Genomic DNA, 22,547 nt, shown 5'->3' with positions numbered 1-22,547 from the left:
ACCGTTTACTGCGTATGGTGTGAGCGGAATAACCGTATCTTCAACAACTGTAGGAAATCTTTTGCTACAGTTCTTCAATTGATCACCAATATGATTCGGTGTCGATTGTGCACTTTGAAAGTTAAGCCTTCCACCATTAACATAAGGGTCTTCCATAACTAGAATGTTGTTGCTCCTTGTTTGTTGCCTTTCCTTGCGTGGTTTAGGCTTTGGTTTTTAGGTTTTCCCTTTTGTTTGCTGGTGCCTTGAATTTTTTTCTTTGCCTAGTTTTCATTTGTTGTTCTCCTTGGGTTTTTGCCCTTTCAATATATTATTTATTTACCAAAAAAAAAAGGAGTACGACTTTTTTAGAGAGCTACTAAAATAACCATTTGATAGTTTTAGCTAAAACTTTGCTATAACATAGGGAGCATGATTGGAGATGCTCAATTGGAATGTTGAAACAAAAATGTCAAATGTACATTTGAATGCCTATTTGGCAATGTCAAATTTCCTGCTCCATCCCATATGTTTTTCCTTATTCAGTTAATGTTTGTAGGACTCACTCTTCAAAATAAATCAATCAAAAATACTTTTGATGATTTATGATTGGTGTTGCATTGTTAGAACTCACACGACAAAACGTTTAAAATATAAGAAAGGCATAAGATTTTTTTTTTTTTTTTACATGCCAAAATTGGTAGCACACAATTTTTATGACAATTCACGTAGAATTGATATATCGAATAGAACTTCTATCTATCTTCAAATTATGTGACATTCTATTTAAAATTTAACATCTCTTTCAAAGACACTTTTAACTTCTTTGGATTATATTTATATGAGAATTTTAACGAAAAATTTCCGGTACTGTTCACTTTAACGAAAAACCACATTTTTACACTAAAAAGTCAATCATGATACTATTCACTTTACCCTTTATTTTGTCATTATAGTTAAAACTCAAAATTTTTAAAACATTTTTATTAGTTTTTATTATATTTAATGGTGAAAATTGAAGTATGCTCAAATAAATGTTACAAACCGATGTCAGCAAAAGAAAGAAAACGGTAAAAGTTAAATGGGATGAACAAGTGTCCAAAGTGTGTGGAACACAAAAAGATGCTTCCCCCTTCATCACCGGTACCTTTAGCAAATTTCGTGGCATAAACACACTGCAAAGTAATACTGACGAATAACAACACCTAATCTTCATACAGTTCAAATGGGCAGGTCCCTGGTTTTCTCCACAAACGTTCCTCTCAGAATTTCTCAAATACCCAGATCAGTTTTACCTCCCAATCGACCAGGTTACTCACTTTTTCTGAATCCAAAGCAAAAATTGCAACATGGGTTTCAAAGATTTGGACTTTCGATTGCCAAACCGACGAGAAAACTCTGCACAAAGGCCGTGTTGTCTGGAATTCCAAACCACGAGCTGTATGTGAAAGTTGGCGCCAAATCAACCGGACCAATTCCAATTGGTCAGCTCGTTGGAGTGGTTGAGAAGGCCGCTAAGACTGGCGCTGAGGTTTGCTCTTTAGCTCTGTTTTTGTAATTCTTTCAATGTGCCGGCATTGCGTAAATAATTTAATTTGAAGAAGAATCCATGTGGAATTTGCTTTTGATTCTTGTGGGGAATGCTTGAATTTTGTTTGTTTTAAATCCTGTTGAGTATGGTAATTTGATTGTGGAAGCATTGTTGGCTTTTGGTCATGCCTTTGCTTACTCTGAGAGTGTGTTATTTTACTCTGGCAACGCCTTTTTTTCCCGCTTAATATATGTTTAGGGAATGAAAGTTGTTAAATTTCATCCTGATAGGAGTTGGCAACTACACATGGTCAAAATATTTTCACAAAAAAGAGGTATTAGAGGATAAAAACATTGCCGGTGTGATATAATATGATATAGTTTTGCTGCTAGAAAGTAGGTTGATTCGTCGCGTTATGTGTAACACTTGCCGTGTTGTCCATTACTGAATCATCATGAACTTCTTATAGCTTATGTTATCTCCGTCTCTTTTCAGGTTGTGATGAATGCTGTTAATAAGCCTCGGAATATCACCTATAAAGGAGTAGCGGACTTGGTCACTGAGTAAGAACTGAATCGACCTGCTTTCATTAGTGTGTATGTTTTGATGCTTCAATTGACTTGTAGTGATAACACTATCTAGAATGGAGTAGAAGTTTGACTCTTTACATGTAGAGGTTGAAACTTACCTGTAAAAGGTCGAACCTTTGACAAGCAAGGTTCACTAATCATGAAGGAATATTCACTTATCATGTGTTCCATTCTCATTCTTAAAAAGTATAACAGCCTAGCATGAATTTTCATGTGATATGAAGACTATTTGCAGCACAGATAAAAAGAGTGAAGCCACAATTTTAGCAGTTCTGAGAAAGAACTTTGAAGATCACCTTATTCTTGGAGAGGAGGGTGGAATAACTGGGGATGCATCATCTGATTATATGTGGTGCATTGATCCTTTAGGTTAGTATCTTCTAAGGTGCAGTATAGCTGTGCTTGTGCGTATTGGGTTTTTCAAGACTCCATCTAGTATGATATGGTTTCATGAAATTGGTGTTTCGGAACATGATTTACTGTAAAATTTTCAGCCTTCATAATTCTTGTCTCAATACTTTTGACTTTTACTTTTTCCATAACTAATAGTAGCAAAATTACTAAATTAGTAAATATATGTTTTTGTATGTAGCCGGAAGTTCAGATACTCATACATATAAGAATGTTTAGAGATGAACTTTCTGATGGCTGTTATGAAATTGGAATGAGCTATTAGGGTGGTGCTGGGGTAGCGTTTTATATCCAGATACCTTTTATAAGAGTAACCTGACAATTCTTAGTTTTGTCTTATCTAACCTCTGATATCTTCGTAGATGGAACAACAAATTTCGCACATGGTTATCCTAGCTTTGCAGTTTCTGTTGGAGTTTTATTTCGAGGAAAACCTGTTGCTGCTGCCGTGGTACTGATCACATATAGTAGATTTTATTTGACATGTTGCTTGCATGATTCCATGATATGTTAAGATGTCTATTTGATTTTCCAGTACTCCCCTTCACATGTGGGCCTATTAGTAGAGTCAAAAGTGTCTTCAACTTACATAGCAAGGTTGCTATGCAATGATTTGAGCTCAGGATCTCTTACTCTGTTGCCATGTTTACCATTATTTTCAAAAGCTTGAACTGTTAGGATGTGGACCAAAAATCATCTAATACTATAATGTCTATGACTGACACAGTGGAAAATTAACATGTTGATTTTCCGTTTATATTTTCAGGTTGAGTTCGTTGGGGGCCCTATGTGTTGGAATATCCGCATTTTTTCTGCTAGTGCTGGTACGAAAGTTCTGTCTAAATAGTTGCCTTAGCCTTATTTGATTTTCTATCTGTCTAGATAGTTGCCTTAGGCTTATTTGATTTTCTAAGTGCACTATTGACGTTGAGGTTCGATTGATAATCTGTGTTATGATAGGAGGGGGAGCATTTTGTAATGGCCAAAAAATTCACGTGAGCCAAACTGATGAGGTTAGTATTTCTTTTATTAGAAGAAAAAAAATTTTAAAATCTATAACTATGCTGAATCATGTTACTTTCCATTGATGACTAAGTCTGATCTTATGGGATGCTAGAATATTTGCAGTGGTATCTTGATTAACACTTATTGCTATTCCTTCATACTAGAATGCAATAAATAAAAGTACAAAACCATAACATACCTTAGGCTGTGATTATTTTTACCCCATTTTCTTCAGAAATTCCAACAACCACCAGAGTGTTAGGCATAAAGGTAGCAAGTTAGAAACTAGAAAAGGTATAATAGAGAAATATGAGCAATCTCATGTGTTTCGTATACTCTGTAAAGGAGAAACCATTTTATATTTTACTGAGGCTCATACTCTTCCATATTTTAGGTGGGACGGTCTCTTCTTGTTACTGGATTTGGTTATGAACATGATGACGTATGGATCACCAACATAGAGTTATTTAAAGAGTTCACCGACATCAGCAGGGTAATAACGTTTTTTTTTTTAGTGCTAAGCAATTTTTATTTGAGCTTTAGCTTTAGGATTAATAAACTTCCTATATCCATCTCTCACTTCATGTTTATGACTTTAACTCTTTTTCCCTCTTGGATTTATCCCTACATTGTAATGGTTAGGGTGTTAGAAGGCTCGGTGCAGCTTCAGTAGACATGTGCCATGTAGCTCTTGGGATTGTAGAAGCTTACTGGGAATATCGACTAAAGCCGTGGGATATGGCAGCTGGTGTTTTGGTAATATTTTGTTTTCTCACAAACTCATGTGTTAGGTGTTTGTGTAATAATAATATTTGGAAGTCTATTGTTATAATACTCAATTGAATACCTTCATGTTTTGTTTTTGTTGAAACATAATACATCGGCAGAGAATTTTGTATTCTCTCTCAATTTTAGTTTTTTTCCCCAAAGCAATTTTGTCTGATTTTTTATTTGCATTATATAATATATTGTTCTGGTTTTTCTTTTCAATATGTTTTTGTTTTTACTTAGTTACGAGAGCCTAACTAATAATTGATACTTTCTTACACATGGGTTAGTTCTTTTTAATTTTTCTAGTTGAACTTAATACTTGCAAAGAGTTGTGATAACTCAAAGTATCCATCGGAAATCAAGCACGTAACAAAATAATAAACCAATTGACAGTTCAGTTCCAGTATGAATAGTTTATACGGGAAGAACATACAAATAATAGACTTTCTGTCGTTAGACATATCCTTTACGTTTGTATGGCAAGTATTTGGAAGTGCTGCTTCAGACAATCTCGTGACAAGATGCTTAAACTGATGCATGAAAATTATAGTTCACTTGTCTTTCAGCAGAATCATGGTGACCAGATGTGTGATTTCAATTATTCATAGAATTTGGTATTGCAATTTTGAGCAGATAGTTGAAGAGGCTGGAGGAAAGGTTACGTGCATGGATGGCGGAAAATTTTCTGTATTTGATAGGTCTGTCTTGGTATCCAATGGTGTGCTGCATGGCAAGGTTAGTCTTCTGCTTTATCCAGAATCTAATTACAGAATCTCAAGTTTTAAGATCAAACCACGGTTACATATGCATGATCTTAACTTTTCATTGCCTTTCCATTACTACCACTAATCTTGTTCACTAGTTATATAACCATTAACGAAGAGTCAAGGGCTAATTCAGTTTACTTAACTTGATGTATGTTTCTACTAATGAAGTGGCAAGCTTTCCTTTCCCTTTCTCCAATTTTTGGGTTAGGGTAGGTCGGGGGGAGTGAGTAGTAGAGCAGATGCTTACTGTAAGTCCGTAACAGAGCTCTGAGTAGTACTATAATTTCTTGTAAAAGATGCCGTAGATTGTAATCATTTTAAATGTACTAGTGGTTTTAAATAAAAAAAATTCTAGAAATTAATTCTTGTAAAATGCAGCTTTTAGAGAGGATTGCACCTGCAACAGAGACGTTGAAGAGCAAAGAAATTGATTTCTCATTGTGGTACAAGCCCGAAGATTACACAAACATTTGATGCACCTCTCAGTTCTTTTTTCTTTGTTTTTGCCAATCGTGCCAAGAACATATCTGCCACAGGATGGTGGTCTCTCATTGTTGCATTGGTGACGTTAGCTGTAAGTCACATTTCAAGCGCACATAATATAAATCATCGCAGCATGTCTTCCTTTACTGATATGAATATTGCTTCAGGGTTTTAATCACAGCATAGCATATTTTCCTATGTTGCTTTAGGCAAGTGGAATAGGTTTGAATTGATCTAATTCAGAAATAATCGTTGATAATGTTCATGGTTCGATCTTTTTCGTCAAGAATTGATCCTCTGTGAAGTCACTGCATTTACTCTACTGAAGCAGAAAGAAAAATGTGAATTTTGGGTAGTATTTAAAACTGTATCTTCCTTTCATTATTCTGTTCCCATCATTTCTTACATATGCATTCCTTTAATTTTGCTTATTAAAAAAAAAAAAAATAATAATAATAACTAGAACGTTATTTCTCTGCTCGTAAGCAAAGTTGCCAAGTACTCTGCAACTTACTTTTTAGTTTTAGGACGAATTTCGGCACCCTTGATAACAAGCCCTTTCTTCCACTGCCCACCAAGTTGACGGAGCGAAAAAATCATGTTGCCATACTGCTCAGGCGATGCTCTAAATTCGCCGGCTGGGATCTCAACCCATTTTCCTCTCTGCTTTTGCATCAGATCAACATTACGAGTGTGCTTGTCACCAGCAGGGATTTTGAGAGTGAATTCGACTGGTTCTTCCCATCCATATTCTTTAGCATTCAGCTTGACCACAAATACAACTTCATAGAGAGTTTCGGGTGACAGGTATGCGGTATCAAGCTTTCCGTACATTTCTAGCCTACATACATCTAACAGTTCAGCAACATCAATAACCAATTGTGATATACGGATTGAAGTTTTTGATACCCGTCTTCTACGGTGTTCCAGCGCCAGTAACGATTGTCTCCGCTCCAAGTGATCGAGAAATCTCTTGCATACACCGTAAAACAGTTGTTGGAATTTTTATCAACCCAATATTTCTGCAATAACAATTTGTTCATATTTTCAAGTTGTACTAGGAGTTGATATTTTGCTATATTTAGGGCAATGATCTTCGCACACCCATTTTTTTCTTTTGCACACCCTGTTTTATTTATGTCCTTTGATTCCCCTTTAGTTTATACAAATATTCAAAGGCATTATAAACAAACAAGTGTGTCCAAGGGGAGAAAATGAGCGTGATAAAATCATTTCTCGATGACTTGCAGCTTAAGTTTTGATCATTTGGAGCTACCCTTTACTAAGAATTAGAATAATTTCACGCAGTAACTGGAAAACAAAGAGGAAAAATAATTTAAAATTGTCAGAAAGTTGGATGCAGGAATTTCACCTTTTTCGTTTTGTCTTAGAAAATTCCTTTTTGGAGCTCCTTAAGGAGTTCTCTAGGGGAGGGCTTGTTGATAGGTGAGTGAATCTTTTACAATGGCTTTATGGTTATATGGGAGCTGCTTCACCTGCTGTGCTCTTGTGACTGCGAGGTTAGAGGGAGTTGGCTTTGCTTCTGGTGCGGTCGCGGGGTTAAGGGAAATTGGCTTTACTTCTGGTGAAGCCGCAGGGTTAGGGGGAGTTAGCTTTGCTTTTGTTGCAACCGTGATGGTAGAGAGAGTCGACTTTGCTTTTGGTGCGGCCGTAGGGTTAAGGGGAGTTGACTTTGCTTCTAGTGTGGTTGCAAGGTTAGGGGGAGTCGGCTTTGCTTCTTGTTTGGTCGCGGGGTTAGAGGGAGTCGACTTCGCTTTTGGTTTGGTTGCAGGGTTAGGGGGAGTTGGCTTTTGGTTCGATTGCAGGGTTAGGGGGAGTCGGTTTCGCTTCTGGTTCAGACGAGGGGTTAGAGGGAGTCGGCTTGGCTTTTGGTGCAGGGCGGTGGTTAGGTGTGGGCGGAGGGTTAGAGGGAGTCGGCTTAGCTTCTGGTGCAGGCGGGGGGTAGAGGTGGGGGTGGGGGTGGGGGAGGCGGGGGCGGAGGTGGGGGTGGTGGCGGAGGGGGCGGAGGTTGGGGTGGGGGTCGGGGAGGCGGGGGCAGAGGTGGGGGTGGTGGCGGGGGCGGGGGCGGAGGTGGGGGTGGTGGTGGGGGTGGTGGCGGCGGGGGCGGGGGTGGAGGTGGGGGTGGGGGTCGGGGAGGCGGGGGCGGAGGTGGGGGTGGTGGCGGGGGTGGTGGTGGCGGGGGCGGGGGTGGCGGTGGTGGGGGCGGTGGGCAAGAGTGTTGACGCCAAGAGCGCCTAGTCCCCATCTCTTTATGTAGTTATTCAATCATGTTTTAACTTTATATAGATAAGAAGACAAGGCTAAACTAGTCAATTCCACAAGTCACCAAAGGACAAGATTGGCATGAACGCTCTTTCTTTTACTTTGGAATTTCGACCATGTGGGAAAGCATGATATCAAGCATGAATTCCTTTTCTTTGAATTTGGAATTTCGACCATGTGGGAAAGCACTAGATTGGCCTAAGAATTTTTTGCTAAAGTTTTTGGATTCCCAACTTTTTGTATTTGATATGTATAAAAAGAATTTGTTAAATACATAAAAAAGTTTATTTCTACATTAAATATCATTAAAAATTAATATTAAAAAAAAGATATACAAATATTACTTAAATATTATCCATCTCACATTTTTTGACGCAAATGTACTAAGTGTTTGCAGTCATAAGTCTAAGATTGAATGTGAAATCCCGTTTCTAGATTTCACTGTTATAATCTACGTATTTGTATTATTGAGATTTTATATTATTTTTCGAGAATTTATATTAATTTATTTGAAATTAAATTTCAATTAAACTAGTTACGAAAAGTGAAGTTTGGAAAATTATTATTTACTCGTTGACCTTTCAAGGTCACAAGTAACAATTTCGAATACGTCTCGAAGCCACGAGCGCATAGGCGAAAGCCGTTTGCGAGTTCAGGTTACAACGGTATAGTTATAGACATCTGAAGTGGTGTTTCTAAACTATAGACTTTAATTTTCTTTAAAACCCCCACCAGTGGGAAGGGAACCAATGTAAGGCTTGGTTTTTGGCCCAATCACTTAAGGAAGAAAGGAAGGACCAAGAGGGAAAAAAAAGAGAGGGATATTTTCCCCTCCATTCCCGTGGACCCATTTACTTGCGCTAACCTGGAGTGGTTTTTGGCCACTTCCACCATTCTTTCAGGTACAATTCAACTATACATCACCTGCAACCTCTTCCACCATCTCCCATCTTCCATTTCCACCCCAAGTTGAGGGTTTTTAGGTCCAAAACCGTGTAAAAACCGTGCGGGTGACCCATGGAGCTTTGACGGCGATTCCGCCGTTCCGGTAAGTTTCACCACCCACCACCACCCTTAGTCAGCTCCTCTTGGACCCAGGAACAAGACCCAACATGTTGTAGGGGCGTTGGGACACTGAGGAAGTGGAATTGAAGAACACCCACCTTAGGGTTCCGGCAATTTGTGTCCAGTTTGGGGTGTTTTCCGGCCAAATTGGCCTTGGCCACAAGTATAAAGTTTACTCTACTTGTTGAGATCTTAATTCTTGTGAAATTTGAGAATTTTTGGAAAAAGTCAAATTTTCCGGTATGTAACATTTGATTTATGAAATGCTATTGGTTGAGTATATTTTCGATAAGGTCCGCCGCTTGAATAGTCTAACAATTGACGATCTTACCATTGAATTGACACCAAATTTTAGTATGCTATTGTAGATATGGTTTACGGACCTTAAGGTATTACTAGTGAAAATCTAGTGGGCTTATATTGGTTTGATAGCGACTTGAATATATGAGACATGATTATTATCTTAATTTCTTATATTAGTATCATTTGTGAATATGAATTGGTCTTATAATTATAATTTCTATTGAAATATGATTTTTATATATTTAGCCATAGACCTATGCTTATTAAATAGGATTTGGCTTGTGCATTGAAGATGTTTGGGACATATATGTGTTTAATTATCTTTTTAATAATGTGAATTATAATAATGATGAATGTTATGATAACTATGGGATCTAAGTATTGTTTGATAATTATTTGGTTATGCTTGCCAACTGAATACCTATTTGAACTTGGCATTACTACCTAGCATGAGATGGAGATGGAAGTCAAGAGATAAGTTAGGTACTTTATTAGATTTTTAGTAGAAATATTAATTAAGGGAATTCCTTATATTGTGCTCCATCTGACTTGATGCTGGTTGATATGTGGAATCGATGGCATGCATACGTATAATTATGTTTAATGTGTAATGATGAGATTGCACCACGTAGTTATGGTACATGGATGGTCTAGCTTGGTATATCCGCGATGGGGGGACCATATGTATTCAGGGGTGATCATGCTTGGTATATCCGCGATGGGTGATCACTGCCTGCACGATGAGTTTATGCCTATGGTCCTGCTTGGTATACCCGCGATGGGGGACCATACGCATTCTAGAGGTGATGATGACTAGTTGTACATGGTGCATTTTTAGGCGATCATATTTGGTTTGGTTTCGTTGAGTGGTCCAGAACTCGGGGTTGTTGGATTTTGTAGAGTGGTCTGAAATCCCATTATTTGGAGAAGTAGGCTTGGCCTAACTGTGTCACTCTAGCCTTAGTTTTATATATATTTGTGTCAATGGTTTCGAGAATCTTGTGAATTGAGTTAGAAAAGATGTTGGACATCTGGGTGACTCGTTCGGAATTTTCTACGATTCGATTATGATTTCATAAGGTATGAATTTAGAATATATGAGAATGATTGTTATTACTTTGATCAAATTAATCAATTAATGTGGCTAGAGAATGGTTTTGTGTTTCATCGGTTCTTAAATATGATGTATTTTGTGAATTGTGATATCATAATGAGACATAATGATTTATATGTTGGATGAGAGAGGAATCATGTTTTCATGGGGATTGGTTATGTAGCCTGAGTCTAGGAATTACATGTTGTCAGGTTATATTGAACGATTGAGGAATACTATGCTTTTCTGCTTGAACTTAGTGGAATAAATGTTTGATTTTGTGATAATGAACTACGAACGGCTTGATCCCTATTAAGGGTACGTAGGCAGTCTAACGAGGAGGTTAGATGCAGTCATAAGGTAAACGAAAAAATTTCTTTGCAATTTGTTTCTCGAATTGTGATTTGCCATATCCCGGAGACGGGATATGTGAGATATACGAGTATTTGGTAACGTCACGTGTCGATCCTGGACGTATGTCGGGATCGGGGCGTGACATTGAAAGTGCATAGCAATAAAAACTTGATAATCAAGAGAATAAAGAATAATAAAACTTGATTGAAGAAAATAATAAATTCAACAACGTTAATGAGTTCTTTTATTATTATTATTATTATTATTATTATTATTAAGGAGGGGAGTGTTCAAAACTATTACAATAATTTAGGGGACGGGAGAAGTTTCGAACCCGAGGACAAGATTGGCATGAACTCTCTTTCTTTTACTTTGGAATTTCGACCATGTGGGAAAGTATGAATTCCTTTTCTTTTAATTTGGAATTTCGACCATGTGGGAAAGCATTAGATTGGCCTAAGAATTTTTTGCTAAAGTTTTTGGATCCCCAACTTTTTGTATTTGATATGTATAAAATGAATTTGTTAAATACATAAAAGTGCTTATTTCTACATTAAATATCATTAAAAATTAATATTAAAAAAATGATATACAAATATTACTTAAATATTATCCATCTCATATTTTTATACGCAAATGTACTAAGTGTTTGCAGTCATAAGTTTACGATTGAGAGTGCATAGCAATAAAACTTGATAATCAAGAGAATAAAGAATAATAAAACTTGATTGAAGAAAATAATAAATTCAACAACGTTAATGAGTTCTCTTGATTTTTTATTTTTTTTTATAAAAAAATTATTATTATTATTATTAAGGAGGGGAGGGTTCAAAAGTATTACAATAATTTAGGGGACGAGAGAAGTTTCGAACCCGTGGGGCATGATTGGAAACCCAACACTCGATTCACTAGGATATTAGACCACATGCAATTAGTTATCTTGTTTTCTTTCTAAAATCAACACCAACCAACGAACTAAGTGTTAGAATAATCTAGCTGAATAATAAATTTTTGAATGCTACCTCAAATTACAATGTTCAAGACTTCAAAACCATGTGATTGTTGATTTAAACATTCAATAAAAATAAAAATATTGGGAAGCTAAAAGAAAAAATAGATTGCAAAGAGACATAGGTTTTTGTAACTTTATATGTTGAGAAGAAAGAGGGGGGGGGGAGGGGCGGGACGATTCCCACCGCACCAACAACTCGATCATGACTTTTTTTATTGGAAAGTACTTTCAAATGAAGCCTTTATTCTATATGCTAAAACTTTTGTTTGTTTACCTTATATATTCCATTTAATAGCCTTCATTCTTTGTTAAGACATCATATTTCATATATTATTCTCATTTATAAATTAATATTTAAATTTGTAAGTGATTATTGCAGTAGTAAAAATTATTCGTCTTCAATTTTAATGAATTTGTATATATATAATAATTAAACATCTTAATCGATGACCACACATTTTAAGTGTGGGAGATTTGACCAATAAATTTTGAGATGTGATATCCACACATCCCATTTTACTTCTCACATACTTTTTTAATTTTCGATTATCGGATCAGATGAATTGAAGAAGATCAACGGACAAAAATTATCAAAAAATACGTGAAAAGTAAAATAAAACGTGTGGATAGCACGTTCCTAAATTTTTGATGGTTAAGTCAGTTTTTCTGCTCAAATAAATGTTGCAAACCGATGGAAGCAAAAGAAAGAAAAGAAACAGGTAAAAATTAAAAAAATGGGATGAACAAGTGTCCGTAGTGTGTGGAACACAAAAAGATGCTTCCATCTTCATCACCCGATACCCTTAAGCAAATTTCGTGGCAGAAACAAACTGCGAAATAATAAAACAGGAATACCAACACCTTAACTTCATTCAGTTAAAATAGGCAGGTCCCTGGTTTCTCCACAAACGTTCTTCTCAGAATTTCTCAAATACCCAGATCAACTTTACCGCCCAATCGACCAAGTTACTCACTTTTTCTGAATTCAAAGCAAAAATTTCCAACATGGGTTTCAAAGATTTGGACTTTTGATTGCCAAACCGACGAGAAGTCTCTGCACAAAGGCTGTGTTATCTGGAATTCCAAACCGGGAGGTGTATGTGAAAGTTGGCGCCAAATCAACCGGACCAATTCCAATTGGTCAGCTCGTTGGAGTGGTTGAGAGAAGGCCGCTAAGACTGGCGCTGAGGTTTGCTCTTTAGCTCTGCTTTTGTAATTCTTTGAATGTGCCGGCATTGCGTAAATAATGTAATTTGAAGAACAATCCAGATGGAGTTTGCATTTGATTCTTGTGGGGTATGCTTGAATTTTTTTTTTTCTTTTCTGTTTTTAATCCTGTTGAGTATGTTAATTTGGTTTTGGAAGCATTGTTGGCTTTTGGTCATGCCTTTGTTTACTTGAGATTTAAGGTGAGGAAGAGGAGGGCAGACTGAAGGTATGGGTTTTAGGTGAAACGAAATTAATGGGTGATAAGATGTTTGTGGAGGTTGGGATGTAGGTCTGGCCATTAATGAGGTCTCGTGGAGGTTACGTTATGGGTCTGGGCATTAATGGTGATTGGGTAATGGAAGGGGAGGGGTAGATTATAGCTAGGGTCCGCATCGAACGGTTTGATTTTACGGTTTTGAAATGGTTTCGGTTTTGAAACCGAACCACAACATAAAAAATGGTTTGGTTTTAGCTTTTGAAAACCGTACCGAAATCGAATCGCATCGCAAATATTAATAAATATTTAATTAAATGTTCATATTAGATTTTATGTTTTAATTGGTTGTTTGTTAGAATCTATACACTTAGTATGGACTCAACCATACTAGAATATCATCATTCATCACTTTTTTTCGTTCAATAACTTGAAGGACCTTTGTTATTTTATACCATCACACACACATATATGTATAAGGGTGGACTAATATTGTTAATTTAATGAAGTCCACTCATTTGAAGCATGATATCACATATTCTAGTATGAAAGTTTCACTTACGTTTAATGAATTCAAATTTATTCAGCTTGTTTTATGATAAACATTGTAAGCAACACCCTTTTGTTGCACAAACATGTTTTAACATCACAATTGCATGCAACATGCTAATTATTTACATAACAAATATCTTTTTCCTATTACTATTGGGAAATGCTTATTAATATGTTAAATTGCAAATTGTACATTTTTTCTTAAAAACCAAACTAAAACTGTTTGAAACTGCACCGAACCAAATCAAACGGTTTGGTTTTATTTTGGTTTTGGCTTCAAAACTGCACCGAACCGAACCGTAAAAAATTTCAGTTTCGGTTTCAGTTTCACTCAAAACCGCACCAAACCAAACCATGCCCACCCCTAATTATAGCTGATGACATAAAGAGGTGAACCCTCACAGAGAAGGAAAGTACACTCACAGGGGAGAGAGCTCTCACATAGGAGAGAAAAAAAAACTTTTAAAGTTCGAGGTTTGTTTTGCATTGATGGTTGGATACTTTAGACTAAAGTAAATTGGAAAAGAGGTATCGGTTGATTTTCCTTGTGAACTGGTATGGAGCTGCCAATTTCCTCATTGAACTTTAATTTTAGCCGTTTACCCCTTGAACTTTCTTAATTAGCCAATTTTCTCCTTGAACTTTAATTTTAGTTCAAGGGAGTAATCGGTTAAAATTAAAGTTTAGGAGAAAAATTGGCAACTCCATACAAGTTCAGGGACAAATCGACAAATATGCCCTTGGAAAAATTATGAGCATCTGAGCCACAAACTGATTAGTAGTGAATGATTATATCATACATCTTCAATTTAGTAGCACTCTTGGTATCTCATCTTGCTCTTTAGTCCTACTCTTTTTTGGTCTTCTAGTTTGCTTGCGGTAATAAGGAGGCTTAATGTGTCTATTACCATTTTTTTTCCCGCAAATCTTGGCCAGGCACTGGGGAGATAAATTTCCCATAAGCTCTGTACTATGCTTCTCTTTTGTATACTGGGTTTACATAGTCGATCGGACTCCTCTGTTGTCTTGTAATTGCGGCCAAGGCATGACAACAAGGAATACCACATAGATCTCATTTTCTGCATGAGCATGAATGTCTATTTAAATCCACTGCATATTGCGCCCAGTACATGTGTGTCACTTGAAACTTGCCTCCCCGGCATTTTGAGCAAGGCATGGTCCACTCTCTTGAGCAATCTTTTCCAAAATCTAAACAATTTTAGGTCCAACCTTCCGATGCCATTTATCTTCTCTCTTTACATCAAGTAACTATGAATTTTCTGTAGCATTATCAATATAGGCATGTTCCTTGCTTCTAGAGTTTTAGAAGTGAAGCATTACACAAATTATTTAGCAAAATACGACACTTAGAACATATGGAGAAGTGTGACCTGCTCCAATTTTTAGCTGGCCTTTTTACCAACCAGTTATATGCACTTTCAGATAGCATCAAGATCTTATCCATCTTTGCTTAGTGGCCCTAGCTGCAGCCCCTAGCCTTAGTTTTAGTGCCGAATTACCATGGCCATCGGACCTGAAGTTGCTATGATGGTGCCTAATACAATGTCTATCCTCTGCATTAGAGAAGTTCTCAATAGCTAGTCCCAACTCCCAAGCCCTTCTGCTTGTCTGTAATAAATATCCATCAAGAAACCAAGGTCCAGGTCTCGTGATGTTGCAGCCATCACACCCAACCAGAGTCCTACACTCTTCTATGAATCCCTTCCTGCAAGCATTGTAGCATATATACATCCTCTAAAAGACAGGATCATCACCCCTCAATGCTTCCTTGTATTTTTGCAGTAGCAAAGGACTTAGCTTTGTAAACTCGATCCTAAGACTGGCGCTGAGGTTTGCTTTTTAGCTCTGTTTCTGTAATTCTTTGGATGTGTCGGCATTGCGTAAATAATGTAATTTGAAGAAGAATCCAGATGGAACTTGCATTTGATTCTTGTGGGGAATGCTTGAATTTTGGGCAGTAGTTAAAACTATATCTTCCTTTCATTGTTCTGGTCCCATCATTTCTTACATATGCATTCCTCTAATTTTGCTTCATTAATTAAAAAAAAAAAAAAAACCTAGAACGTTATTTCGCTGCTCATAAGCAAAGTTGCCGAGTACTATGCAACTTATTTTTCAGTTTTAGGACGAATTTCGGCACCCTTGATAACAAGCCCTTTCTTCCACTGCCCACCAAGTTGACGGAGCGAAAAAATCATGTTGCCATACTGCTCAGGCGATGCTCTAAATTCGCCGGCTGGGATCTCAACCCATTTTCCTCTCTGCTTTTGCATCAGATCAACATTACGAGTGTTCTTGTCACCAGCTGGGGTTTCGAGAGTGAATTCGACTGGTTCTTCCCATCCATATTCTTTAGCATTCAGCTTGAGCACGAATACAACTTCATAGAGAGTTCCGGGTGACAGGTATGCGGTATCAAGCTTTCCGTACACTTCTAGCCTACATACATCTAACAGTTCAGCAACATCAATGCGGTCACCACTGCATTTAAACCCTAAGTTAGGACCGATTACTATATAGCAGTTATCAACAACCAATTGTGATATACGGATTGAAGTTTTTGATACCCGTCTTCTACGGTGTTCCAGCGCCAGTAACGACTGTCTCCGCTCCAAGTGATCGAGAGATCTCTTGCATACACCGTAAAACAATTGTTGGAATTCTTATCAACCCAATATTTCTGCAGTAGGAATTGGAACAATTTCATGCAGTAACTGGAAAACAAAGAGGAAATAGAATTTAAAATTGTAGGAAAGTTGGATGCATGGATTTCACCTTTTTCATTTCGTCTAAAAAAATTCCTTTTTGAAGCTCCTCAAGGAGTTCTGTAGGGGAGGGCTCCTTGATAGGTGAGTCAGAATCCTTTATAATGGCTTTATAGTTATGTGGGAGCTGCTTCACTTGCTGTGCTCCTGTGGCAGCGGGGTTAGAGGGCGTCGATGCGGGCGGGGGGCTAGAGGGAGTCGATGGGGGCGGGGGGCTAGAGGGAATCGATGCAGGCGGGGGGTTAGATGGGGGTGGGGGATTAGAGGGAGTAGATGGGGGCGGGGGGTTAGTGGGAGTATATGCGGGCGGGGGGTCAGAGGGAGTCGATGCAGGCGGGGGGTTAGAGGGAGTCGATGCGGGCGGGGGGCTAGGCGGGGGCGGGGGTTTAGAGGGAGTCGATGCGGGCGGGGGGTTAGACGGGGGCGGGGGTTTAGAGGGTCTCGATGCGGGCGGGGGGTTATAGGGAGTCGATGCGGGCGGGGGGTTAGAGGGTCGACTGCGAGATTTCTTTTGCCCCATCTCTTTTATGTGGTTCTTTAATTTTGTTTTTACTTTATATAGATAGACAGAGATAAAGAGATGGGGGCTGTAAATATTTTAACCACATGGGAAAGCATGAATTCCTTTTCTTTTACTTTGGAATTTCGATCATGTGGGAAAGCACTAGATTGGCCTAAGAATTTTTTGCTAAAGTTTTTGGATTCCCGACTTTTTGTATTTGATATGTATAAAAAGTATTTGTTAAATACTTTTGTTTGTTTATCGTGTATATTCTATTTAATAGCCTTCATTCTCAGATAAGACATCACATCCCATATATTATTCTCATTTATAAAGTAATATTTAAATTTGTAAGTGATTATTGCATTAGCAAAAATCATTCGTCTTCAGTTTTGATGAATTTGCATATACAAAATAATCAAACACCTAAATCAATGACCATACGCCCAAAAAGGTTTTTTTTTTTTTTAATTATTATTTTTTTTTAATCCTGTTGGGTATGTTAATTTGGTTTTGGAAGCATTGTTGGCTTTTGATCATGCCTTTGTTTACTCTGAGAGTGTTATTTTACTCCGGCATCGCCTTTTTTTTCCGTTAAATATATGTTTAGGGAATGAAAGTTGTTAAATTTCATCCTGATAGGAGTTGGCAACTACACATGGTCAAAATATTTTCACAAAAAAGAGGTATTAAAGGAGAATTTTTTTGCCGGTGTTATATAATGATATTGGTTTGCAGCTAGAAAGCATGTTTTCATTGCGTTATGTGTAATACTTGCCGTGTCTCCCATTACTGAATCATCATGAACTTCATAAAGCTTATCTGCGTCTCTTTTCAGGTTGTGATGTATGCTGTTAAGAAGCCTCGGAATATCACCCATAAGGGACTAATGGACTTGGTCACTGAGTAAGAACTGAATCGACATGCTTTCACTAGTGTGTGTTTATGACGCTTCAATTGACTTGTAGTGGTAACACTTTCTAGAATGGAGTAGAAGTTTGACTCTCTACATGTAGAGGTTGAAAGTTACATGTAAAGGTCGAACCTTTTACAAGCAAGATTCACTAATCATGAAGGAAAATTCACTTATCATGTGTTCCGTTCTCATTCTTAAAAAGTATAACAGCCTAGCATGAATTTTCATGTGATATGAAAACTATTTGCAGCACAGATAAAAAGAGTGAAGCCACAATTTTAGAAGTGTGAGAAAGAACTTCGTATATCACCTTATTCTTGGAGAGGAGGGTGGAATAACTGGAGATGTATCATCTAATTATATGTGGTGCATTGATCCTATCTGGGGTGTGATATCCACACACCCTATTTTACTTCTTACACACCTTTTTAATTTTCGGTTGTCGGATCAGATAACTTGAAGAAGATCAACGGACATAAATTATCAAAAGGTATGTGAGAAGTAAAATGGGATGTGTGGATAGCACACCCCTATCTTCTAAGGTGCACTATAGGTGTGCTTGTGCATATTGGGTTTTTCAAGACTCCATCAAGTATGATATGGTTTCATGATATTAGTGTTTCGGAACATGATTTACTGTAAATTTTTCAGCCTTCATAATTCTTACCTCAATACTTTTGACTTTGACATTTTCATAACCAATGGTAGCAATAATTAGTAAATATTATGTTTATGTATATAGCCGGAAGTTCATATACTCATATATATATATATATGAATGTTTAGAGACGAACTTTCTGATGGCTGATATGAAATTGGAAAGAGCTATTAGGGTGGTAGCTGGGGTAGCGTTTTATATCCCCACCTTTTTAGAGTAACCTGACAATTCTTTGTTTTGTCTTATCTAACCTCTGATATCTTCGTAGATGGAGCAACAAATTTTGCACATGGTTATACTAGCTTTGCTGTTTCTGTTGGAGTTTTATTTTGAGGAAAACCTGTTGCTGCTGCAGTGGTACTGATCACATATAGTAGATTTTATTTGACATGTTGCTTGCATGATTCCATGATATGTTAAGATGTCTATTTGATTTTCCAGTACTCCCCTTCACACGTGGGCCTTATTATTAGCGTCAAAGTGTCTTCAACTTATATAGCAAGGTTACGATGCAATGATTTGAGCTTAGGATCTCTTACTCTGTTACCGTGATAAATATTATTGATTTACCATTATTTTCAAAAGCTCGAAACTGTTAGGATGTGGACCAAAAATCATCTTATACTGTACATCCATGAATGATATAGTGGGGAAATAACATGTTGGCTTTCCATCTATATTTTCAGGTCGAGTTCGTTGGGGGCCCTATGTGTTGGAATAGCCGCATTTTTTCTGCTAGTGCTGGTATGGAAGTTCGGTCTATATAGTTGCTTCTGCCTTGTATGATTTTCTAAGTGTACTATTGACGTTGAGCTTCAATTGATAATCTGTGTTATATTAGGAGGGGGAGCATTTTGTAATGGCCAAAAAATTCATGTGAGCCAAACTGATGAGGTTAGTATTTCTTACACTAGAAGAAAAAGAAAAAAAAAAAATTGAAATCTATAACTATGCCGAATCATGTTATTTTCGGTCGATGACTGAGTCTGATCTTATGGGATGCTAGAATATTTGCAGTGGTATCTTGATTAACACTTATTGTTTTTCCTTCATATTAATATACAGACTTTCATATTAACACTTATTTGCAGTATGAATAGTTTACGCGGGAAGAATATACATAGACTTTCTGTCATAAGACTCATCCTTTACGTTTTTATGGCAAGTATTTGAAAGGGTTGCTTCCGGCAATCTCTTATGACAAGGTGCTTAAACTGATGCATGAAAATTGTAGTTCACTTTTCTCTCAGCAAAATCCTGGTGATCAGATGTGTGATTTCCATTATTCATAGAATTTGGTATTGCAATTTTGAACAGATAATTGAAGAGGCTGGAGGAAAGGTTACACGCATGGATGGCGGAAAATTTTCTGTATTTGATAGATCTGTCTTGGTATCCAATGATGTGCTGCACGGCAAGGTTAATATTCTGCTTTATCCAGAATCCAATTACAAAACCTTATGTGTTAAGATCGAACCACGGTTCTATAACGCATGATCTTAACTTTTCATTGCCTTTCCGTTACTGCCACTAATCTTGTTCACAATTTATATAACCATTTACGAAGAGTCAAAAGTCAATTCAGTTCCCCTAACTTGATGTATGTTTCTACTCATGAAGTGGCAAGATTTCCTTTCCCTTTCCATTTTTTTCGCTCCAATTTTTGTTTTAGGGTAGGTTGAGGCGAGTGAGTAGAGCAGATGGTATTGTAAGTCCGTAACAGAGCTCAAAGTAATGCTATGATTTCCTGTAAAAGACGCCGTAGATTGTAATCATATTAATGCACTAATGGTTTAAAATGAATAATTCTTGAATTTCATTTTTGTAAAATACAGCTTTTAGAGAGGATTGCACCTGCAACAGAGAAATTGAAGAGCAAAGGAACAAGCCCGAAGGTTACACAACAGACATTTGATGCACCTGACGGTTCTTTTTTCTTTGTTTTTGCCAATCGTGCTGAGAACATATCTTCCACCGGAAGATGGTCTCTCATTGTTTCATTGGTGACGTTCACTGTAAAGTACATTTCAAGCGCACATGATATATATATTATAGGGTAAATTACATTTTTTTCAAACTTGACATCAATTTCAATTTTTTACAACATTTTTAAAACATTTTAATTTCATTTCATATATTTACTTGTCATTTTATTTCAATTTCATACAACAGTTAAAAAATTTGTTACGTTAATCGTTGAGTGATGACGTGGCAAATATATGGTCCCTATTTATGTTGATGTTACTGCTATATTTGTGACACGTGGCTAAACATTTAATAAAAAAATTAAAAATTAAAAAAAATTAATTAAAGAAAAGTATTTATAAAAAAAAACCCTGAACCGCTTCATCTTCCCGACCCGAGCAGCCCTCCACCCCACCATCCCCTCCACGGCTCCACCCCTCTCTTCGGGCATGTTATGTGCAACCTGGCAGCAAGCAATGCAAGCTCTCGCCTTTACCTCTCTTCTGCAACACCAACACCATCCTCATCTTCTTCCTCCTTTTCACTCCCATTTTCTTCAATTCCAAACCTCCTAACCCCACAAATCCCCCAACTGGGTCTCCCCATTCCCATTCAATCCCCAATTCTCCCCCCAAAAGTCCCAATCTTTCTCCACCACTGATTGAAAATTTCAGAGAGATTTGAACCACCCCAATTGGGTTCCCAAAGGAACCAAATATCCCACACAATGTAAGAACCTTTGAAAACCCAGTGCTGCAAAACCTCTGATTTTTTTCTTCAATCAACAGAGTGCAGCGAAAGGCGTTGAGCTTTGAGGGAGAGAGGGACTTCGAGAGAAAAATGAAAGGGAGCCAGAAAGATCAAGACAAAGTGATTTGGGATCTCAGATGCGGAGCTCCACAGGGACCCCAATTCCTGGACCCGACTCCCAATCTCAAGCCACCCCTAAACTCCTCGTCTAGTTCCTCCTCTTCGTCCCTCTCACTTACATTGTCTACACTCTCAAGGTCGTCTCCACCTCACGCGCCGCCTGCTCCGACGACAACGACCCTTTCACCCCTCTCCGCCTCTCTTCCTCCTCCTCCACCGGCAACACCACTACCGCCCAAGCTCGGACTTCCCAGATGCTCCACCTCAAAACCCAACAACCGGATAAAGCAAACCAGCCGACGGGGATAAACGACATCGTTTTCGGCATTGCCGCCTCCGCCAAGCTCTGGAAACAGAGGAAGAACTACATCAAGCTCTGGTACAAGCCCAAGTCGATGCGCGGGATAATCTGGCTGGACCGCGAAGTAGAGGATAAAAACCCGGAAGACGACGGCCTCCTGCCGATTAAAATCTCCGGCGACACCTCCGGGTTCGCCTACACGAACAAACAGGGCCACCGGTCCGCGATTCGAATATCCCGGATCGTGAGCGAAACGGGTGGGGAATTCGAAGGGGTTTGGGTTTTGGTTTTTTTTTTTTTCTAATATTTTTCTTTAATTAATTATTTTAATATTTTAAATTTTTTTATTAAGTTTTTAGTCACGTAACACAAATGTAGCAGTCATATCAGCACAAATGTAGCAGTCATATCAGCACAAATGTAGCAGTCATGTCAGCACAAATGAGGATCACATATTTGTCACATCATCATTAAACAGTTAACTTAATAGATTTTTTAACGGTCGTATGAAATTGAAATCAAATGATAAGTAAATGTATGAAATTAAAATGTTTTAAAGATATTGTAAGAAATTGAAATCGAACACAAACCTGATACGGCAAAATGTAATTTAGCCTATATTATATCTCAGCATGTGTTCCTTTACTGACATGAATATTGCTTTAGGGGTTTAATTACAGCATAGCATGTTTTCCTATGTTGCTTTAGGCAAATGGAATAGGTTTGAATTGTTCTAATTCAGAAATAATCGTCGATAATGATCATCATCGATCTTTCTCGTCAAGAATTGATCCTGTCTGGAGTCACCGTACTCACTTTACTGAAGCAGAAAGAAAAATGCGGAATTTGGGCAGTAGTTAAAAGTGGATCATCGTTTCATTATTCTGTTCGGACCATTTCTTACATAAGCACTTCTCTCATTTCTGC

The 22,547-nt window shown here is 37.6% G+C and overlaps 3 protein-coding genes and 2 pseudogenes across 3 annotated transcripts; 3 read left to right on the top strand and 2 right to left on the bottom strand.

Moving 5' to 3' along the window:
• Positions 1-1,129: 1,129 nt before the first annotated feature.
• On the top strand, positions 1,130-5,676 carry LOC137725766 (phosphatase IMPL1, chloroplastic-like). The gene is made up of 10 exons (XM_068464547.1): positions 1,130-1,510; positions 2,006-2,073; positions 2,336-2,469; positions 2,874-2,962; positions 3,278-3,335; positions 3,472-3,524; positions 3,911-4,009; positions 4,159-4,272; positions 4,921-5,022; positions 5,433-5,676. Exons 1-10 carry the CDS (start codon positions 1,205-1,207, stop codon positions 5,526-5,528), a joined length of 1,119 nt encoding a protein of 372 aa, XP_068320648.1. The 5' UTR covers positions 1,130-1,204; the 3' UTR covers positions 5,529-5,676.
• A 127-nt stretch (positions 5,677-5,803) lies between these two features.
• Positions 5,804-6,902, bottom strand: LOC137725767 (lectin-like; annotated as a pseudogene).
• Positions 6,903-7,001: 99 nt separating this feature from the next.
• On the top strand, positions 7,002-7,780 carry LOC137724658 (uncharacterized). The gene is made up of 2 exons (XM_068463399.1): positions 7,002-7,403; positions 7,493-7,780. The coding sequence occupies exons 1-2, from the start codon at positions 7,002-7,004 to the stop codon at positions 7,778-7,780; spliced, it is 690 nt and encodes a 229-aa protein (XP_068319500.1).
• Positions 7,781-9,906: 2,126 nt separating this feature from the next.
• On the top strand, positions 9,907-22,481 carry LOC137724657 (phosphatase IMPL1, chloroplastic-like; annotated as a pseudogene).
• On the bottom strand, positions 15,307-16,928 carry LOC137726784 (lectin-like). The gene is made up of 3 exons (XM_068465744.1): positions 16,419-16,928; positions 16,211-16,323; positions 15,307-16,124 (listed from the first exon to the last, which is right to left on the bottom strand). Exons 1-3 carry the CDS (start codon positions 16,926-16,928, stop codon positions 15,752-15,754), a joined length of 996 nt encoding a protein of 331 aa, XP_068321845.1. The 3' UTR covers positions 15,307-15,751.
• Positions 22,482-22,547: the final 66 nt, after the last annotated feature.

The sequence above is a fragment of the Pyrus communis genome, chromosome 2, assembly GCF_963583255.1.
Source record: "Pyrus communis chromosome 2, drPyrComm1.1, whole genome shotgun sequence".
In the NCBI taxonomy this organism is placed as follows: Eukaryota; Viridiplantae; Streptophyta; class Magnoliopsida; order Rosales; family Rosaceae; genus Pyrus; species Pyrus communis.
Note: the sequence above shows the minus strand (reverse complement) of the source record. Positions and strands in the feature narration are given on the sequence as shown.

What these genes read in the sequence shown, in the direction of transcription:
- LOC137726784 (XM_068465744.1), bottom strand. Translation starts at nt 16,928, where the DNA reads ATGGGGCAAAAGAAATCTCGCAGTCGACCCTCTAACCCCCCGCCCGCA. An exon ending in TTTTAGACGAAATGAAAAAG is followed by an intron (nt 16,324 to 16,418) that starts GTGAAATCCATG and finishes TTCCTACTGCAG; the next exon opens with AAATATTGGGTTGATAAGAA. An exon ending in TGGAACACCGTAGAAGACGG is followed by an intron (nt 16,125 to 16,210) that starts GTATCAAAAACT and finishes GTTTAAATGCAG; the next exon opens with TGGTGACCGCATTGATGTTG.
- LOC137725766 (XM_068464547.1), top strand. Translation starts at nt 1,205, where the DNA reads ATGGGCAGGTCCCTGGTTTTCTCCACAAACGTTCCTCTCAGAATTTCT. An exon ending in CCGCTAAGACTGGCGCTGAG is followed by an intron (nt 1,511 to 2,005) that starts GTTTGCTCTTTA and finishes GTCTCTTTTCAG; the next exon opens with GTTGTGATGAATGCTGTTAA. An exon ending in GTAGCGGACTTGGTCACTGA is followed by an intron (nt 2,074 to 2,335) that starts GTAAGAACTGAA and finishes GACTATTTGCAG; the next exon opens with CACAGATAAAAAGAGTGAAG.
- LOC137724658 (XM_068463399.1), top strand. Translation starts at nt 7,002, where the DNA reads ATGGCTTTATGGTTATATGGGAGCTGCTTCACCTGCTGTGCTCTTGTG. An exon ending in GCTTCTGGTTCAGACGAGGG is followed by an intron (nt 7,404 to 7,492) that starts GTTAGAGGGAGT and finishes CTTCTGGTGCAG; the next exon opens with GCGGGGGGTAGAGGTGGGGG.